Raw genomic sequence first — 18,983 nt, 5'->3', positions numbered from 1 at the left:
AGAAATATTTGAGGTGAGTGAAAGAGTCAAAACGGCTTTAGGACTTTTCCTGTGGGTTTTGGACATGTGGTTTATATATTTATATATGTGTTTGCTTCGTACGTTTAGATATCTCTCTCTCTCTCTATATATATATATATCTATACACACACACACACACACACACACACACACACCTAAAAATTCTTATAACAATTCCCCCCTTTGGGGATATAATTTTTTTCTAAATAATTGCTGCCGCACAAATAATAACGCCCACGCTTTCGGTGCGAAAATGTGTTTGGCCGCCACCGGTGCCGCTTCCTCGAGATACTGCGGCTTCCTGGATAGTGCATCTGCCATGACGTTGTTGTCTCCCGGGATGTATTCTATCTTGAAGTCAAAATCCGCAAAGAACTCCGCCCAGCGGATGTGCCTTTGGTTCAGGAACCTCGCCGTGCGCCAGTACTCCAGGTTCTTATGGTCTGTGCGGACTTGCACGGTGTGTCTGGCTCCAATGAGGAAGTGCCACCACGCTTTGAAGGCTGCATGAATGGCCAGCAACTCCCTGTCCCAGATTGTGTAGTTCTGTTCCGACTTGCTGAGCTTCCTGGAGTAAAATGCGCAGTTCCCGTGCGGATCTCTCTGCAACAGGACCGCCCCCACCGCTCTGTCTGATGCGTCAGTCTCTTTTTTTTTTTTTTAAATCATATTTATTGAAAACTTTCAGAAAACAGAAAGTGAAGATAGGACAAAAACAGAATGCATTTAAAACCTTATTTTCATTATCCACTTTCTGGGACTCCCCCCCTCCCCCATCCCTGCCATATTCCCCTTTCATATCGTTAGCTCAACAAGTTCTCCCTCCTAATTTAAACTTAATTTGTTTAGCCCAATATTCGAATTTAAGCTTATACAGTCCTCATCATTACCCTTGATAAAAAAGCAAAAAATCTGTCCCCAAGGTCCCCCCCAATTTCCTTCCACGAATTCCCTTTTTTTTTTAATAAAAACACCCAGCAAAATATAAAGAAAAACAATGTAAAGATATAAAAAGATAAAAAGTATGTAGAAAAAAGAATTCAAAAGTAGTTGCAAGCCTTTGGATTCTAGTTCTCCCCCCCTTTCCCCGGTTTGAGTTCCCCTGTCCACCAATCTATATTGTCTGCCTAGAATTCTTAAATCCATAATCAGATTTTCCCCCCAGTCCCTTGCCAGTCTTTTTTTTTTTTTAAGTTTAAAGTTATTTAAAGTTATTTTTATAGTATTTGACTTCAAATCTCCAATCTTTAGTCTTTAAGGCTCCCCCCATTGTTCTTTCCATGTTGTAGTCCAGTTTCATCTTTTTCCGCTGCTAAGGCGTTCTAATTCAGAAATTTAGTAGCTCTACAGGGGATTTTGTTATTCAGGAACAAAAACTTGCGTTCAGTCCCTTCCTTTCTTCAATAGAGTATTCTATTGTCTCCTTTAGTGTAAACACCCCTGTAGACATAATACTATTTCAGTTTTGCAGCTTTCCCAGAAGATAACCAGTCCTGTAAAGTTCCGAAGGTATTTTTCCACTTACGACCATCTTTGTAATGTCCCGAAACTCCTCTAGGGGGATTGTTTTAACTTTGTATCCTCTAGTCCAAAAGTCTGGTTGTTGTTCAGTATTTTCGCCATTTTGTATCCGAATCTTAGCAATTTGTAGCAAATTTAACCAGCAAAGTCCTCAAAACAGAATCCTCTTTAAATTTTTCCGGCTTTGACAGCTACTTTGACAGCTGTCAAAGTCTCCGTCTCTTTTCACCAGGCTCTCTCTCCGATCGCCCCGGTTCCCAGGGGGGGGGGTTCGCTTTCCTTCTCTCCACTCTTCTCCTCCAGCACAGTTTCTTGTAGTTTCCCATCGTGAAATTCTTAGTTATTGTCAGAAATACGGTTCTTACGTGACCTTGGTTGCCCGGTCCTTGTTTTAGAATGTCTATAGTAGGGAGGGGGATTGACTTCCTTTTTGGATCCCCCCCCCGCTCGTACCGAATCCGAAAAAAATTCCTTTTTTTCTCCTTTTAAACCCGGTTTTCCAAATTACTCACGGGTTGCTGTTAAGAGTCCGAATTCTCAATGGAAGAAGTCAGCGCTCTCTGCCGGATGGCATGCGGCTTCGCTCGGCAGGGCTAGCAGAGGACTCAAAGCACCGCGCCTCTCCCCGGCACCCGATCCGTAGCCTTTAAAAAGGCTCCTTCACGAGTCGGGAGGGTGCTAGCGGTGCCAGCCGAGTCTCCATGTCCACGGCCCCCGTGGCCGTGGTTTTTAAGGGTCCCCGCGTCGCCGGCGCGGTAAGACCCAACCCCTGCCGAGCAGGCTCCCTCCGGAGCTCGGAGGGAGTCCGCCATTCGGCGATGGCGCCAACCCGGAAGTCCCTGATGCGTCAGTCTCAATCCGCAGCGGTTTGCCGGGGTTGACGTGCAGCAGCTGTTCCTCGGACGCGAAGAGACGCTTGAGTCTCTGAAAAGACTGTTCCGCCTGGTCCGTCCAGGTGAACTTCTTTTTCTTGGAGCTGAGGGTGTCCGTGATAGCCGCCGTCTCCTTCGCAAAGCCCTTGATGAACTTGCGGTAGAAGTTGGCGAAACCGACGAACTTCTGGACCTCCTTCCTATTGCGCGGGCTCTTCCAGTCCAACACCGAGCGGACCTTGGCGCTGTCCATGGCGAGTCCCTTGTCGGACAGCTTGTAGCCCAGGAAATCCACTTCCGTCACGTCAAACTGGCACTTTTCCAGCTTGGCGTAAAGCCTGTGCTCCCGCAATCTCTGCAAGACCTCCTTGACGTCCCCCTCGTGAGCTGCTTGCGATTCCGAGAAGATCAGGATGTCGTTGAGGAAACAAACGCACTTCTTGTAGAGAAGTCCCGCCAACACGTGATGCATAAATGCTTGGAAAGTGTGGGAGCCATTTTGGAGGCCGAACGGCATAACTCTGTATTCATAGGTGCCTAAAGGCGTAAACATGGCCGTCTTCCACTCATCGCCCTCCCTTATGCGTATCAGATTGTATGCGCCTCGTAGATCCAGCTTGGTGAAGATTCTCCCCTTCCGCACCGTCGCGAGCAGGTCGTCGATTTTGGGCATCGGAAAAGCTGTGGGCTTTGTCCTGGAATTTATGAGCCGGTAATCAACTATCAATCTTTTTTGGGGCGTGTCTTTTTTCTTCACGAAAAACACGGGACTGCCCCCCACTGCTTTGGACTCTTGGATGAATCCCCGCTTCAAATTGTGATCTATGAACTCCCTGAGTTCTTGCATTTCGTCCTCAGACATGGAATACAGCTTCCCCGTCGGCAGCGTCGCTCCCGGTAGGAGGTCAATCACGCAGTCGTAGGGCCGATGGGGAGGCAGCTTGTCAGCTTCCTTCTCGCAGAAAACTTCCAAAAACTCCTTGTACTTGTCTGGTACCGCCTGCACCATGCCTAGGTATAACTGCGGGTCCTCCTCCTGCCCCTCCCCTTCCTGGCTGGGCTGGATGCAATGTTCCGCGCAGTAGAAGGAGCCGAAGATCAATTGACGCTGGTACCAAGCCACTCCCGGGCTGTGCCTATCCAGCCAACTCATGCCCAGCACTATGGCCGTGTCGGATAGGTGAGTGACATTAAAACTGATGACTTCGCGGTGATTCCCAATTTGCATCACCATAGGTGGTGTTTGCCGTACCACTTGCCCACCTAGTAGCTTCCTGCCATCGACTGTGACGACGTTTAAGGGCATCGTGGCCGGTAGCTGCTTGATGAAATCCACCCCCGGTGGTGCTGCTTGATGAAATCCACCCCCACAAAGTCTGCATTGCTACCAGAGTCAATGGTAATAGGGACTTCCAGGGTGGATCCATTGGGCAACTGGAGTGATGCAGTGAGCTGCACTACTGGTTTGGGCTGGAGGGGGTCTGTGGGCTGCTCTGAAATTGGGATACTGTTTCAAGTCCCCATCAAAGTGCGTGACTATGCTGGCCCCCCTCTTGCCGAGGCCAACTCCCTCCGATCTGGGTCCCTGCTTGTACAAATGTTCCCACCTGGCTTGCAGATCTCTGCAGCGCGCTTCTGCTTCCTCCTCTCTCTTCCTGGAGGTTGCTACTTCTGCGTACAGCTTGTTGACTGCCTCCTGCAGTGCTGCCACTTGCGCCTCCGTAGTCATCTCCTCCTATCTTTGTGAGCTCGCAAAAAAATTTTTTTTTTGAGACGGAGCTTACTGTCAGGGCTGCCTCAGGTCCCAGCTCACAAAGGACCAACGCCAGTGCCTCTTTATATACAAAAGTCTTTATTGAAGTCCATTGTAGGTTTTACATCCGTGGCGGGCAACCCTACGTCTGTAACTCTAGACCATCGAAGCTCCATCTGACTCTTCCCCTCCCCTGCACCAGTTTAACACCCGAGCTTTGCTCCACCTCTTCCTCTTCTCCCTCTGCTCTTTTCTCCTCTGGGTCTTCCTGCCCTCTGGGGCCCCACCCTTCCTGGACTCTTCGGAGGCTGATTCTTCTGACTCCTCCCCCTGTCTCCGGCGGGCTTTGGGACCTGGCTCCCAATCCGGATTTTCTGCTGGCCTGCGCGCCTGCACATTTGAACTGGGCGCACGCGCCCAGTCAGCCACTTTCCTTCTAACGGCTACACTGCTTCCCCCTTCGGGGGGGCTGGCTGGAACTGACCTCCGCTCCGCCCCTCCACTCTCCGATGGAGGTGTGGTCAGTTCTGACTCACTCTCTCTCCCTGCTGGAGAGGACGCTAGTTCTGATCTGTGGGCTTCTTCCCCCCTTCTCTCTGACGGGGAAGCTGGCCCTGATCTCCAGCTGCCGCTTGGGGACTCACTGCTGGCCCCCCTTGCCCTGACCCTGGGCACCTCTTTCTGGGAATCTTCTGATTCACTGGAGAGACTCATGGAATCTCCCGGGTCACTGTCATACCCTCCTAAGCTCCCCTCAGATTCTTCCCCTTCACTCTCCAATTCCTCTTTCCCCTGTGGCTCTGCCCCTGAGCCCCTGACAGATTTCCTAAGACATATACCTCATTCAGCCCACATTTTACCAGCTTCCTCACATAAATAGCACAGAGGACTCAGTCAAAAGCCTTACTGAAATAGAGATGCACTATTTCCACAGCAGGCCCCTGATCAACAAAGTTTGTAACTCCATCCAAAAAATGAAAAGAAGAGATTTCTCTGGCTTGTCTTGTTTTTGAGAAAGCCATGCTTTAATCCTGTATGCTTATAATGTAAAATCTTCAGATGAAGGGCAAATACATTTTAAAGAAGAATAAATGAGGATATAGACAAGCTGGAATATTTGCAAAGGGAGGCGATTTATATATTTATTTAATCTGTAAACCACCCGACCCAGTGGTGCCGACTTGAATAAAATATTGGTGGGGGCCAGGTAAGTCCCGCCTAGCACTATCAATCACAGGATGCATGCACACCATTTGAATGGCAATGTCTATAATGGTAGCGACTTTTTAAAAAAGTAGTATTTTGAGCCCGTAGTTCAATTTCCAAGCAGCTCCCCTTGCCCCGGAGAACACTTTTAGCATTCCATCTCCTCTACCTGTGGCATTGTTCAGCAGTGGGGAAAGTGACCTCTTCACACCGGATGTCCATTTGGTATGGCCCTTTCCAGGTTTTTTCCTGCTCATTGTGTTTGTCTTTCATTTGTTCTCCTGTGTGTCTTGCCAGTAGAAGCCACAATTCTGTGGGTACTCTAGGTGGCGCAGAAAGCACCTAGAAGCTCCCTAGAGGTTGAAGTGCCGATCAAACTTAAGTTTTGCGCTCTATAAATTCCAATTAGGAGTACTGGGGGTGGTTCAGATTCTGGGGCAGTGCTTTTGGCCAGCAGAGGGTATCACAAGGCCAGCCTACTTTCCCTTTAAAGCAAATTTGGGTCTCCAGCTGTTTTTGGACTACAACTCCCATCATCTCTAGGTAGCAGGACCAATGGGGAGAGACGATGGGAACTGTAGTCCGGGAGCTGCTGGGGACCCAAGTTTCGAAAGGCCTCCTTTAAAGCAACTTTTCCATTTTGCCCGCAAAGATGGGACCTGTCCATGTTTGTATCTTCTTGTATTTTGTTTTCCTCATGACCTTTGTGCAGTTTTTAAAAAAATTCTTAAAAGGGCAAATTGAAAGCGAAATTGTATGGCAAGTAGCAGAAGAATAAAAGGTTGCATTTGAAAAAAAACACAAAGAAAACCTGGGGGTGGCCTCCTCAAATATTTTATGGGGGGGGGGCAAAGACCCCTAGGAATTTAAGAGTGGCTGTATTCCCTACACCCACATGTCTCAGAATGCTTAGAACATAAAAACACAACATAAAAACACAAAACATCACATGTTAAAATAGCATTAGATGTCAATAAGAAAAAGGCCTGGTTAAAAAGGTGCGGATTTCCTAAAGCTATATAATGGTTTTTCCGACCTTTGTATGGATTCTTTGGTGGGAAGTGAGTTTAGAGCTAACAGTGAAGCTCTTTCCACATTCCATTCACTGATAGGGTTTCTCCCCTGTATGAATTCTTTGATGCTTAGTGAGATGGGAGCTCTGACTGAAGCTCATTCCACATTCTACGCACAGATAGGGTTTCTCCCCTGTATGAATTCTGTGATGGGAAGTGAGATGGGAGCTCTGACTGAAGTTCTTTCCACATTCTACGCACTGATAGGGTTTTTCCCCTGTGTGAATTCTTTGATGGGAAGTGAGATTGGAGCTATCAGTGAAGCTCTTTCCACATTCTACGCACTGATAGGGTTTTCCCCATGTGTGAATTCTTTGATGGGAAGTGAGATGGGCACTATGACTGAAGCTCTTTCCACATTTCACACACTGATACGGTTTCTCCCCTGTATGAATTCTTTGATGGAAAGTTAGAGAGGAGCTATGAGTAAAGCTCTTTCCACATTCTACGCACTGATAGGGTTTCTCCCCTGTATGAATTCTTTGATGGGAAGTGAGATGGGCACTATGACTGAAGCTCTCTCCACATTTCACACACTGATATGGTTTCTCCCCTGTATGAATTCTTTGATGGAAAGTTAGAGAGGAGCTATGAGTAAAGCTCTTTCCACATTCTACACACTGATAGGGCTTCTCCCCTGTATGAATTCTTTGGTGGGAAGTGAGATGGGCACTATGACTGAAGCTCTCTCCACATTTCACACACTGATACGGTTTCTCCCCTGTATGAATTCTTTGATGGAAAGTTAGAGAGGAGCTATGAGTAAAGCTCTTTCCACATTCTACACACTGATATGGTTTCTCCCCTGTATGAATTCTTTGATGGGAAGTGAGAGAGGAGCTACATGTGAAGCTCTTTCCACATTCTACGCACTGATAGGGCTTCTCCCCTGGATGAATTCTTCGATGGGAAGTGAGATGGGCACTATGACTGAAGCTCTCTCCACATTTCACACACTGATACGGTTTCTCCCCTGTATGAATTCTTTGATGGAAAGTTAGAGAGGAGCTATGAGTAAAGCTCTTTCCACATTCTACACACTGATATGGTTTCTCCCCTGTATGAATTCTTTGATGGGAAGTGAGAGAGGAGCTACATGTGAAGCTCTTTCCACATTCTACGCACTGATAGGGTTTCTCCCCTGTATGAATTCTTTGATGATAAGTGAGAGAGGAGCTATGAGTAAAGCTCTTTCCACATTCTACACACTGATAGGGTTTCTCCCCTGTATGAATTCTTTGATGATAAGTGAGAGAGGAGCTACGAGTGAAGCTCTTTCCACATTCTACGCACTGATACGGTTTCTCCCCTGTATGAATTCTGTGATGGGAAGTGAGAGAGGAGTTATCAGTGAAGCTCTTTCCGCATTCCACACACTGATAGGGTTTCTCCCCTGTATGAATTCTTTGATGGGAAATGAGATGGGAGCTCTGACGGAAGCTCTTTCCACATTCCATGCACTGATAGAGTTTCTTTCCAATGACATTTTGTTGATGGGAAGTGGAATGGGAGCTCTGACTGCAGCTTTCTCCACACTCCAAATTTTTGTGTGGCGTCTCCTCTCTGGGGAATTTTTCGTTGTCACCTTTGCTCTCAATTTCCAATTCATCACAATCTGCAATGGAGACAAAAAGGGATTAGAGCCTCAGGATCAAATGGAAAAGAACTGAAGGGAGTTGGGTGTGTTCATTACCTGCATTTTTTGTCATTAACCAACATATTTATTATGAGATTCTGATGAGTTGTTGAATGTTGCTTTGTTTGATATACAGTAGTGGTCAAAATTGTGGAAGACCTTTGGGAAAAAGTGTATTTCAGAGGTTTGCTGGCTCATAGCACCACTTCATTTGGAGTAATGTCATAAAATTATATATCAGTGGAAAGATAATTCGATCAAGAATGCTATCGAGATTGCAATCCAACAAAGTTTGTTCATTTACCCCTATTCTATCAAAATTATAGCCAAATAACCAGAAAAAGGAGGCACTACTTGCTTAGGTTGACTTTTGTCAGTGTGTTATGTGATTGCTATCAAGTTGGTTGGTTTTGTGTGTTCTTTCATTTAGTGAGGGTGTAAAACATAATAAAATTATAGAAATGGCACAAAGAGTTGACTGGCCTCCAGAAAGTGAGTAAGATTGTACTATTAAGTGAAGAAGGCTACAGTTATGGAGAAATTAGAAGAGAGATTGGGGAAAACTTAACCGAAGTTGGCCTTTCTATATTTTTGAAGAGGTATAAGGAGACTCAGTCACTACAAAATCAGACTTGTTAAGGCAGGGAATGTGTACAAAGGCAAGTGACGATGGACGAGTGGAGAGACTGTGCCTACATGACAGAAGAAAATCATCTGGGTGTATACAAGATGACATGGCACAATGTAATGTGAAGTTGAGTGCAAGTCTGGTCTAAATGTTAGAATTCTAAGGAAAAAGCCATTGTTATCTCTCCAACAAAGGTTGAAAAGATGAAACCCGTGTTAAGTGGACAGTGGAACAATGGGGCGGTGTTATTTGGAGCGATGAGACCCAAATCTCCTTGCTTGGTAGTGATGGCATGAAATATGCGAGGAGAAGAATCAGAGAAGATTTACATCCTACTTGCATTACACTAACCGTGAAACACCCAGACAGTGTGATGATCTGGGGTTGTATGGCAGCAAACGGTGTGGGCAGAATTTGCGTCACTAATGGGAATATAAATGCGGAAAAATGCATAAACGAAATACTTGAGCCCAAACTGAAGTGTTCCGCAGGTGATCTTTTCCAGATACTGAAGCATTTATATATATGCTTCATATGCTTGAAATATATATGCTTGAAATATTTTCTATTTCAACAGGATTCAGCTCCATGTCATGTTGCTGCTGTGTGCAAAAGGTGCTTTGGAATGGCCTGGGAATAGCCCACACTTCAACCCAATCAGAAATCTATGGAGCCGACTAAAGAAACTTGTTATACATGTTTGATGTATTGGAGGATTTTAATATTTTTTTGGAAGCCGCCCAGAGTGGCTGGGGAAGCCCAGCCAGATGGGCGGGGTACAAATAATAAATTATTATTATTATTATTATAGAAGCAACCCAGCAATAAAGCTCCATTAACAGAGGCAATAATTCAGTCTTGGTTTCCCATTATTACAGCTGCAGAACTAAAAACCTGGTTCACTGCATGCGAAGGCGTTGTAAGGTCGTAATTAAAGCTAAAGGTTACCAATGGTTACCAAAGGTTTCACGTTTTTTCTTTATGACTGCTGTCCTAATAAATACTTCTTCATAAAATTCATTGCATTACATTCTTCATTAAATTATCTTTCCATTGCTATATAATTTTATGGTATTACTCCACACAAAAGTGGTGTTATGAGCCATCAAACCTCAGAAATACACTTTTCACAAAAGGTTTCCACAATTTTGGCCACTAGTATAAGTTGTTCATTTTAAAGTTAATGTTCTTTTTATATGGGATCAGATTATTATTATTTATGTTTCATTTTTATATGTGTGTTGGAAGCTGCCCAGAGTGGATGGGCAGATGGGCAGGGTATAAATATAAATTATTATTATTACTACAGTGGTACCTTGATTTAAGAACAGTCCTGTTCCGGAAAGTTTGTAAACCGAGGTACCACTGTATCATCTTCATCATCATCATCATCATCATCACCACTGCTACTTCTACCGGAAATTCAATAAATCTAGCTCTTCTCTGGGATGAATTGACAGGAGAAAGACTGACAGGAGCAAAAACAAAAACAGAAAACCTGAAGCTACTTATCTTTCCTAACAATTCTGAAGCTGACATTGAAGATGGCCTGGGCAGTTGAGACCAGCCCAATCGTGGTAGAAAAAGGAATAATCTGAGGAAGATAGTTCAAAGAAAAAACTGTAAAGTTACTCTTTCTTGTGGGGGTGTTAGGTTCCCAGGTGTTGTAGGGGCCACTATTGAGCTCTGTGAAAATATGTGAGGTTGGTCTATAGACGCATTTTTTGAATTTCCAGGCAGATATGACGATCCCACAGGGAGCCTTACCAAGAGAGGCCACGATCCCACGATTCTCCTCCATGACATCCTTATGCAGAGCTCTCTGGTCAGGATCCAGCAACGCCCACTCCTCGTCCGTGAAACGAACAGCGACATCTTCGAAGCACACTGGACCCTAAAAGAAAAAGGGAAATGTCCTCCTCTGAGACAGCAGAAATATGATCTGCTCCAGAATGCTCTGTTGTTTCCTTCCTGTAAATTCCGTTGTTGTTTCAATAGGATTGTTTTGCAGCACGTTTTAATTATGGGTATTTGTCTTTGTGCAAATAGGTGGTACTCCACCTTGTGTTATTCAAGTCATTCTGCCTATGCAAGCATTCCAATTTCCCCAATGGAAGGATCCACTTTCGCCTCTCCTTGTGAGCCGTTCTGGGAAGGTTCCCTCCCAATGCCCTAGAGCCAAATTCAAGGGGTTCAGGGTGGCATGGAGAGGGGGAGGAATGGGGGGCAGGCCCCATTTTTCATCCGATAGGGCTGGTTAGGTGAATCAAGGCCACTATTTGTTCTTGTTTGTCAACTGCTTAGAAAACAATTTTAGCATTCAGTGATCAATAGACAATTTTTGTCTCCTGACTCTGAGAGACAAGCAGGGAGGGCGGCTTCTGGCAAAAGGAGAGGGAGCCACCGGTGGCTCCTCCTTCTCCTGACTCACCTCTGCCTCTCGACCTTCCTCTCCCACTTGCCTCCTTCCTCTTCTGCCTCTGATTCTGCACTGCATTCTGCCTCAGAGTATCCCAGCTCACTAAGCCCTGTTACCCCTTCAGCTTCTGACACCTCCTCTTCCCAGACTTCTCCCTCTTCTCCCTCTGACCGCTCATCCTTCCTCCACCTCCACTTCTTCGGCTCTGAGCCATCTTCCCTTCCTGGTTCCCCGGCTGCTTCCTCCCACCATTCCTCTGTGCCCAACCAGTCCATGACATTGCTCCATCCCTCGGTCTCTGTCCCCACAAGGCAGCTTCCCCTGACCTGATCTGGTTCCACAGCCGCTGCTTCCCTTCTGCCCCCATGAAAAGGTGGATCAGGAGGTCTTGCCGGCATCCTTCTGCCACCTGCAAGAGAAAAAAGGTAAGCAGGACGCCAGGAGTGCCGGCTTCTCTCACAGGTGAAATAGGGCATCTCTAACTACAGATGGGCCTTTGAGAAAGACTTACCTACTGAGAGTATTTGGAAGTTTGTGCCCATTTCATATGTTTGTTTGTGCAGAAATACATCTCCCCTCCTCTGGACCCTTCTTCCCAACTGTCTCCCCCCAAAACAAGATGAAAAGAACCCTCAGATGAGTTGGGAAACCAACAGAACGAGACCAAATGGAGAAAAGCCACCTTCCTCCTTACCCAGTGGCCTCTCTCTGGTGTCCAACGGAGGCCTCTCTGCCTCACAGGAATCCAGGTCCATTTCTGCAAAGAGATCCTTTCCCTGGAAAAGAAACAAGGATTCAAAACAGAGAATGGGGAGAAATACTAGAAAGAGAATGACAAAGACTTGAAGGGTGTGAGATCTCATTCCATGGATGCTTTCCCAGAAAAAGGATGGGCCATCAGCAGATCATTATGGGATGTTCTCTGTCCTGTTTGGAGCCCCTTGTTAGTATCCAGAGGAAAGTCTCTCTCACCTGCTTTCTCTGTTCCTGCTTCCTCTCCTCTGCCTGACTCAGGAGGAAACCTTCAGCCAGGGCCACCGCTTGGGAACTGGTCTCCGCTCCACAGTCCCTCACCCAGCTCTCCATCTCCAGTGGAAGGACAGCCAGGAACTGCTCCAAGATCACCAGGTCCAGCATCTCAGCTTTCATGTGCCTTTCTGGCTTCAGCCACTGATGGTCAAAGTGGTAGAGTCGGCTGCAAACCTCTCGGGGTCCTTTGGCCTCCTGGCAGCAGAACTGCCTCAGCTGCTGGCTCTGCACCTCTGAGCGGAGGGTGACCTCCTCACCCAGAATCTTCTGCACAGAGTTTCCCCAGAATCCCCCACTGCTCCCAGTTTGGCTGGCATGGCCTCTTCCTTCTTCAGGGCCAGCCGAGTCTCGCTCATCCATCTGTGTTCTCAGAAAGCCTCTGAGAGATCAGAAGGAACCCTTTGGTCTCCTGCCAAGTTCTGTCCGTCTAAATGAGCTCTAGCAAATCCTACAAAGCAAATACATTGTTCTGTTACAGAATTTGTAGGACAGGGGGGGATTTCTGTCAGATTAATCAACCTGGTTTCTCCATCCTTCCAGTCAATGCATGAAGGAGGAAGAGGAGGAGAAATAAGTCTCTAGCCTTCAAGCAATGCAGAATGTGGAGGCAACTGAAGGGATTTCTGTCAGATTAATCAACCTGGTTTCTCCATCCTTCCAGTCAATGCATGAAGCCAGAACCGACTGACAAGGGAGTTATTTGTATCTTGTGATAAATGGATGCTTTTCTCTAGTGGGGGTCCTGACCTGGGGGTCCTCTGGAGTTGCTCCCCCCACCCCCACTCCCTGCTTCTGTCTCCTTTTCTGCAATCTCTGCCACTGTCCAGACAGATTTGTCGGGTGAGGTCTCTTTTTCTCTCTTCTGAGGGCCAGGAATGTATCCGGCAAACCCCCAGAGGGCCAAGTGGGTGGAGCCAAAGACATCTCCCTTGACTTTTTGATTTTTTTGTTGTTCTATTAGATAGCTTAACACAAACTGGTTTGCAATGCAGCAGCCAGACTATGGCCTGGGATCCCTCTCTTTATTCCTGGCCTCTCTTTCCTACTTTCCCTTCCTCCCTCCCCGCTGTTTTTTTTTTTTTGGGGGGGGGCTAGTCCACCTCCTCCTCCACCTTTGGAAAACCATTTGCACATGTTTCCTCTGTTGTGCAATGAGGCTGAGCGATGTCATACAGAGTTAAAGTCCCAGGGACTCCTTTGTTTAAAGAAGGGAGATTTTTTCTGAAAGGGGGGGGGGCGGAAGGCCAAATGAGTTTGGGATCCTCTGATCTCCAGGAAGGAGAGCGTGGCAGACCTGGCCCCTCCCTGGCAGGACCCTCTCCTCCCTGACTTGGGGTCCCCCCCTGCAGAAGCAGATCAGACCGCCCAGGCCCCCTCCCCTGCTGCAGCCCTGGGACCCCCACCAGATCCCAGAGAGAGAGGAGACTCACCAGATCCCAGGAGGGGGCAGCGAATCAGCCCTTGCAGGAGAGACACCAAAGCAACACCCCCCTTCCTTGCAGGAAAGGACTGGGGAGGGAGGGGCCTTGGCTCTGGAGGACCTGCCCCCCTTGCTTCCTGGCCTCTCTAGGAAGGCAGCTCAGTTCCCTTTAACCCTTGCAAAGCTGAGTCCCTCCAGCTCAGCCCTCTCTCAGATTCTTATTATTTCTTATGCACTTAGGGGGGCAGCTGCCCCCCCTGGCTCCGCCAATGCCCAGATATCCTTTTGGGGGTGAGGCTCTTGGCTGGACTCTGAGCATCTCCCTCCCTTGGCCGGAAACCAGAGGAAGAGCTTGCAGGGAAAAGGGCTTTGCAGGAGGCAAGGAAGCTCCTCCTAGAATTCAGGAGTGGAGAGATAGGAGGGGATCCCAGGGTCATCTAGTCCAACCCGAAGCAAGAGGGGGCCGGGTCTAGTTCCCTAAATGTTTAATAGGTGTTATTCTATTTTAGTGTTTTATTGGAAGCCACCCAGAGTGGCTGGGGAAACCCAGACATATGAGTGGGGTATAAATATATTATTATTATTATTATTATTATTACAACCCCCAGCAATGCAGGAATCTCAGCTAAAGCATCCATGGCAGATGCCCGTCCGATCTCTGCTGAGAAACCTCCAAGGAAGGAGAGTCCCCCACCTCCCAAGGGAGACCTTTCCCCTGCCAAAATGAGTAATAATGAGTAATAAATTAAAAGAGTAAATGATGACCCTCAAGGCAGCGGGTGCTGATTGGGCCGGGTCTAGTTCCCTAAACAGGCAGCCCTGATGGGCAGGGTATAAATAATATTATATTATTATTATTATTATTATTATTATTATTATTATTATTATTATTACTACTACTACTACCCCTAGCTATGCAGGAATCTCAGCTAAAGCATCCATGGCAGATGGCCGTCCGATCTTTGCTTAGAAACCTCCAAGGATAGAATCATAGAACCATAGAATCATAGAGTTGGAATAGACCACAAGGGCCATCGAGTCCAACTCCCTGCCAAGCAGGAAACACCATCAGAGCACTCCTGACATATGGTTGTCAAGCCTCTGCTTAAAGACCTCCAAAGAAGGAGACTCCACCACACTCCTTGGCAGCAAATTCCACTGTCGAACAGCTCTTACTGTCAGGAAGTTCTTCCTAATGTTTAGGTGGAATCTTCTTTCTTGTAGTTTGGAACCATTGCTTCGTGTCCGCTTCTCTGGAGCAGCAGAAAACAACCTTTCTCCCTCCTCTATGTGACATCCTTTTATATATTTGAACATGGCTATCATTTCACCCCTTAACCTCCTCTTCTCCAGGCTTCTCCTTTCTTGTCTGGTCTGTTTCTCTGAAATAGATTGTTGTTGTTGTTGTTTAGTCGTTTAGTCGTGTCCGACTCTTCGTGACCCCATGGACCAGAACACGCCAGGCACCCCTGTCCTCCACTACCTCCCGCAGTTTGGTCAAACCCATGCTGGTAACCTCGAAAACACTATCCAACCATCTTGGCCTCTGTCGCCCCCTTCTCCTTGTGCCCTCCATCTTTCCCAGCATCAGTGTCTTCTCCAGGGAGTCTTCTCTTCTCATGAGGTGGCCAAAGTACTGGAGCCTCAGCTTCACGATCTGTCCTTCCAGTGAGCACTCAGGGCTGATTTCCTTAAGAATGGATGCGTTTGATCTTCTTGCAGTCCATGGGACTCTCAAGAGTCTTCTCCAGCACCATAATTCAAAAGCATCAATTCTTCGGCGATCAGCCTTCTTTATGGTCCAGCTCTCACTTCCATACATCACTACTGGGAAAACCATGGCTTTAACTATACGGACCTTTGTTGGCAAGGTGACATCTCTACTTCTCAAGATGCTGTCTAGGCCTGTCATTGCCCTTCTCCCAAGAAGCAGGCGTCTTTTAATTTCGTGGCTGCTGTCACCATCTGCAGTGATCATGGAGCCCAAGAAAGTAAAATCTCTCACTGCCTCCATTTCTTCCCCTTCTATTTGCCAGGAGGTGATGGGACCAGTGGCCATGATCTTCGTTTTTTTGATGTTGAGCTTCAGACCATATTTTGCGCTCTCCTCTTTCACCCTCATTAAAAGGTTCTTTAATTCCTCCTCACTTTCTGCCATCAAGGTTGTGTCATCTGCATATCTGAGGTTGTTGATATTTCTTCCAGCAATCTTAATTCCAGTTTGGGATGCATCCAGCCCAGCCTTTCGCATTATGTATTCTGCATATAAATTAAATAAGCAGGGAGACAAAATACAGCCTTGTCGTACTCCTTTCCCAATTTTGAACCAATCAGTTGTTCCATATCCAGTTCTAACTGTAGCTTCTTGTCCCACATAGAGATTTCTCAGGAGACAGATGAGGTGATCAGGCACTCCCATTTCTTTAAGAACTTGCCATAGTTTGCTGTGGTCGACACAGTCAAAGGCTTTTGCATAGTCAATGAAGCAGAAGTAGATGTCTTTCTGGAACTCTCTAGCTTTCTCCATAATCCAGTGCATGTTTGCAATTTGGTCTCTGGTTCCTCTGCCTCTTCTAAATCCAGCTTGCACTTCTGGGAGTTCTCGATCCACATACTGCTTAAGCCTTCCTTGTAAAATTTTAAGCATAACCTTGCTAGCGTGTGAAATGAGTGCAATTGTGCGGTAGTTGGAGCATTCTTTGGCACTGCCCTTCTTTGGGATTGGGATGTAGACTGATCTTCTCCAATCTTCTGGCCACTGCTGAGTTTTCCAAATTTGCTGGCATATTGAGTGTAGCACCTTAACAGCATCATCTTTTAAAATTTTAAATAGTTCAGCTGGAATACCATCACTTCCACTGGCCTTGTTATTTGCAGTGCTTTCTAAGGCCCATTTGACTTCACTTTCCAGGATGTCTGGCTCAAGGTCAGCAGCCACACTACCTGGGGTGTACGAGACATCCATATCTTCCTGGTATAATTCCTCTGTGAATTCTTGCCACCTCTTCTTGATGTCTTCTGCTTCTGTTAGGTCCTTACCACTTTTGTCCTTTATTATGGTAATCTTTGTACGAAATGTTCCTTTCATATCTCCAATTTTCTTGAACAGATCTCTGGTTCTTCCCATTCTGTTGGTTTCCTCTATTTGTTTGCATTGCTCGTTTAAGAAGGCCTTCTTGTCTCTCCTTGCTATTCTTTGGAAATCTGCATTCAATTTCCTGTATCTTTCACTATCTCCCTCGCATTTTGCTTGCCTTCTCTCCTCCGCTATTTGTAAGGCCTCGTTGGACAGCCACTTTGCTTTCTTGCATTTCCTTTTCATTGGGATGGTTTTCGTTGCTGCCTCCTGTACAATGTTACGAGCCTCCATCCATAGTTCTTCAGGCACTCTGTCCACCAAATCTAAATCCTTAAACCTGTTCCTCACTTCCACTGTGTATTCATAAGGGATTTGACTTAGATTGTATCTTACCGGCCCAGTGGTTTTTCCTACTTTCTTCAGTTTAAGCTTGAATTTTGCTATAAGAAGCTGATGATCTGAGCCACAGTCAGCTCCAGGTCTTGTTTTTGCTGACTGTATAGAGCTTCTCCATCTTTGGCTGCAGAGAATATAATCAATCTGATTTCGATGCTGCCCATCTGGTGATGTCCATGTGTAGAGTCGTCTCTTGTGTTGTTGGAAAAGCGTGTTTGTGATGACCAGCTTGTTCTCTTGACAGAACTCTATTAGCCTTTGCCCTGCTTCGTTTTGATCTCCAAGGCCAAACTTGCCAGTTGTTCCTTTTATCTCTTGCCTCCCTACTTTAGCATTCCAATCCCCTATAATGAGAAGAACATCCTTCTTTGGTGTCACTTCTATAAGGTGTTGTAAGTCTTCATAGAATTGGTCAATTTCAGTTTCTTCAGCACCAGTGGTTGGTGCATACACTTGGATTACTGTGATGTTAAAAGGTCTGCCTTGGATTCGTATCGAGATCATTCTATCATTTTTGAGATTGCATCCCAGTACAGCTTTCGCCACTCTTTTGTTGACTATGAGGGCCACTCCATTTCTTTTACAGGTTTCTTGCCCACAGTAGTAGATGTGATGGTCATCCGAACTGAATTCACCCATTCCCGTCCATTTTAGTTCACTGATGCCCAGGATGTCAATATTTATTCTTGCCATCTCATTTTTGACCACCTCCAACTTACCCAGGTTCATGGTTCTTACATTCCAGGTTCCTATGCAATATTTTTCTTTACAGCATTGGACTTTCCTTTCGCTTCCAGGCATATCCGCAACTGAGCGTCCTTTCGGCTTTGGCCCAGCCGCTTCATCAGCTCTGGATCTACTTGTACTTGCCCTCCGCTCTTCCCCAGTAGCATGTTGGACGCCTTCCGACCTGAGGGGCTCATCTTCCAGCGTCATAACTTTTATATGCCTGTTGTATTTGTCCATGGAGTTTTCTTGGCAAGGATACTGGAGTGGTTTGCCGGTTCCTCCTCCAGGTGGATCACGTTTGGTCCAAACTCTCCACTATGACCTGTTCATCTTGTGTGCCCTGCTTGGCGTAGTTCATAGCTTCTCTGAGTTCTTCAAGCCCCTTCGCCACGGCAAGGCAGTGATCCATGAAGGGGAAAATCCCTCCATTATTACATTCCAATTATGGGACTTATCCCACCAGGTTTCAGTGATGCCTATTATGTCATATTTAGTTTGCTGCACCAAGAGCTCAAGCTCATCTTGTTTATTTCCCATGCTTTGCGCATTAGTGTACAGACATTGAAGTCCATTAATCATTCCCCCGTGTCTCTTATTTAAGGATTTTTTCCTCCCACCACTAGGTCTGCGTGCTGTTTGCTCCATTTGGTCTATGACATTTGGATGATCATCTTCATCAATTGATAGACTCCTACCTTCAGGAGCACTGTCTCCCTCCCCCACATTAGTCAGTTTAAAGCCTTCCTGATGAGGTTTCTGAGATTTTTGGAAAAAACATTCCTCCCAACCGTTGTAAGGTGCAGCCCATCGCTTGCCAGAAGTCCATCTTCAAGAAACTGCAGTCCGTGATCTAAGAATCCAAACCGTTCCTGTTTACACCATTTGCGAAGCCAGCTATTCACTTCCACTATTTTCCCCTATCTCCCTGGGCCACATCGTTCAGAGCGAACCCTGGGCCTCCTACTTCTTTGAGTCACGTTTCTCCATATATCTGGCTCCTGTGTTGGTGAACTAGCCTCCTCCTCAGGGGAGTCCCCTGTCTCCTCCTTGGTGGAGACGGTGTGCTCTGTTGCTTCCAAGAAGAGCTCCAGCTCTTGAATTCTTTGGAGCGTAGCTACATGTTCCTCCAGTTGCTGGACTTTGTCTTTTAAGAGGGCAATCAACATGCAATTGCTGCAGGTAAAGCTGCCTGCAACCTTTG

The 18,983-nt window shown here is 46.5% G+C and overlaps 2 protein-coding genes across 3 annotated transcripts in view; one reads left to right on the top strand and one right to left on the bottom strand.

Moving 5' to 3' along the window:
* Positions 1 to 12,651, bottom strand: part of LOC114595270 (uncharacterized) — a 71,031-nt gene extending 58,380 nt beyond the window's left edge. Inside the window, exons 1-5 of one of the 2 annotated variants that reach the window (XM_077928032.1) lie at positions 12,102 to 12,651; positions 11,812 to 11,905; positions 11,456 to 11,538; positions 10,478 to 10,604; positions 6,387 to 8,061 (exon numbers count right to left, since the gene is read on the bottom strand). In XM_077928032.1, the coding sequence (XP_077784158.1) occupies positions 6,476 to 8,061; positions 10,478 to 10,604; positions 11,456 to 11,538; positions 11,812 to 11,905; positions 12,102 to 12,518 (2,307 nt within the window). In that variant the 5' untranslated portion in view covers positions 12,519 to 12,651 and the 3' untranslated portion in view covers positions 6,387 to 6,475. Of the gene's footprint in view, positions 1 to 6,386; positions 8,062 to 10,477; positions 10,605 to 11,455; positions 11,539 to 11,811; positions 11,906 to 12,101 lie in introns of those variants that run through there. The other variant, XM_077928033.1, reaches the window with a different exon arrangement.
* LOC144327627 (uncharacterized) overlaps positions 1 to 18,983 on the top strand; it is a 365,071-nt gene that overhangs the window by 31,983 nt on the left and 314,105 nt on the right. The gene's annotated exons all lie outside the window — the stretch shown is intronic.

This window comes from Podarcis muralis, chromosome 4 (assembly GCF_964188315.1).
Source record: "Podarcis muralis chromosome 4, rPodMur119.hap1.1, whole genome shotgun sequence".
NCBI lineage: Eukaryota > Metazoa > Chordata > Lepidosauria > Squamata > Lacertidae > Podarcis > Podarcis muralis.
This window is presented reverse-complemented; position numbering and strand designations above follow the sequence as displayed.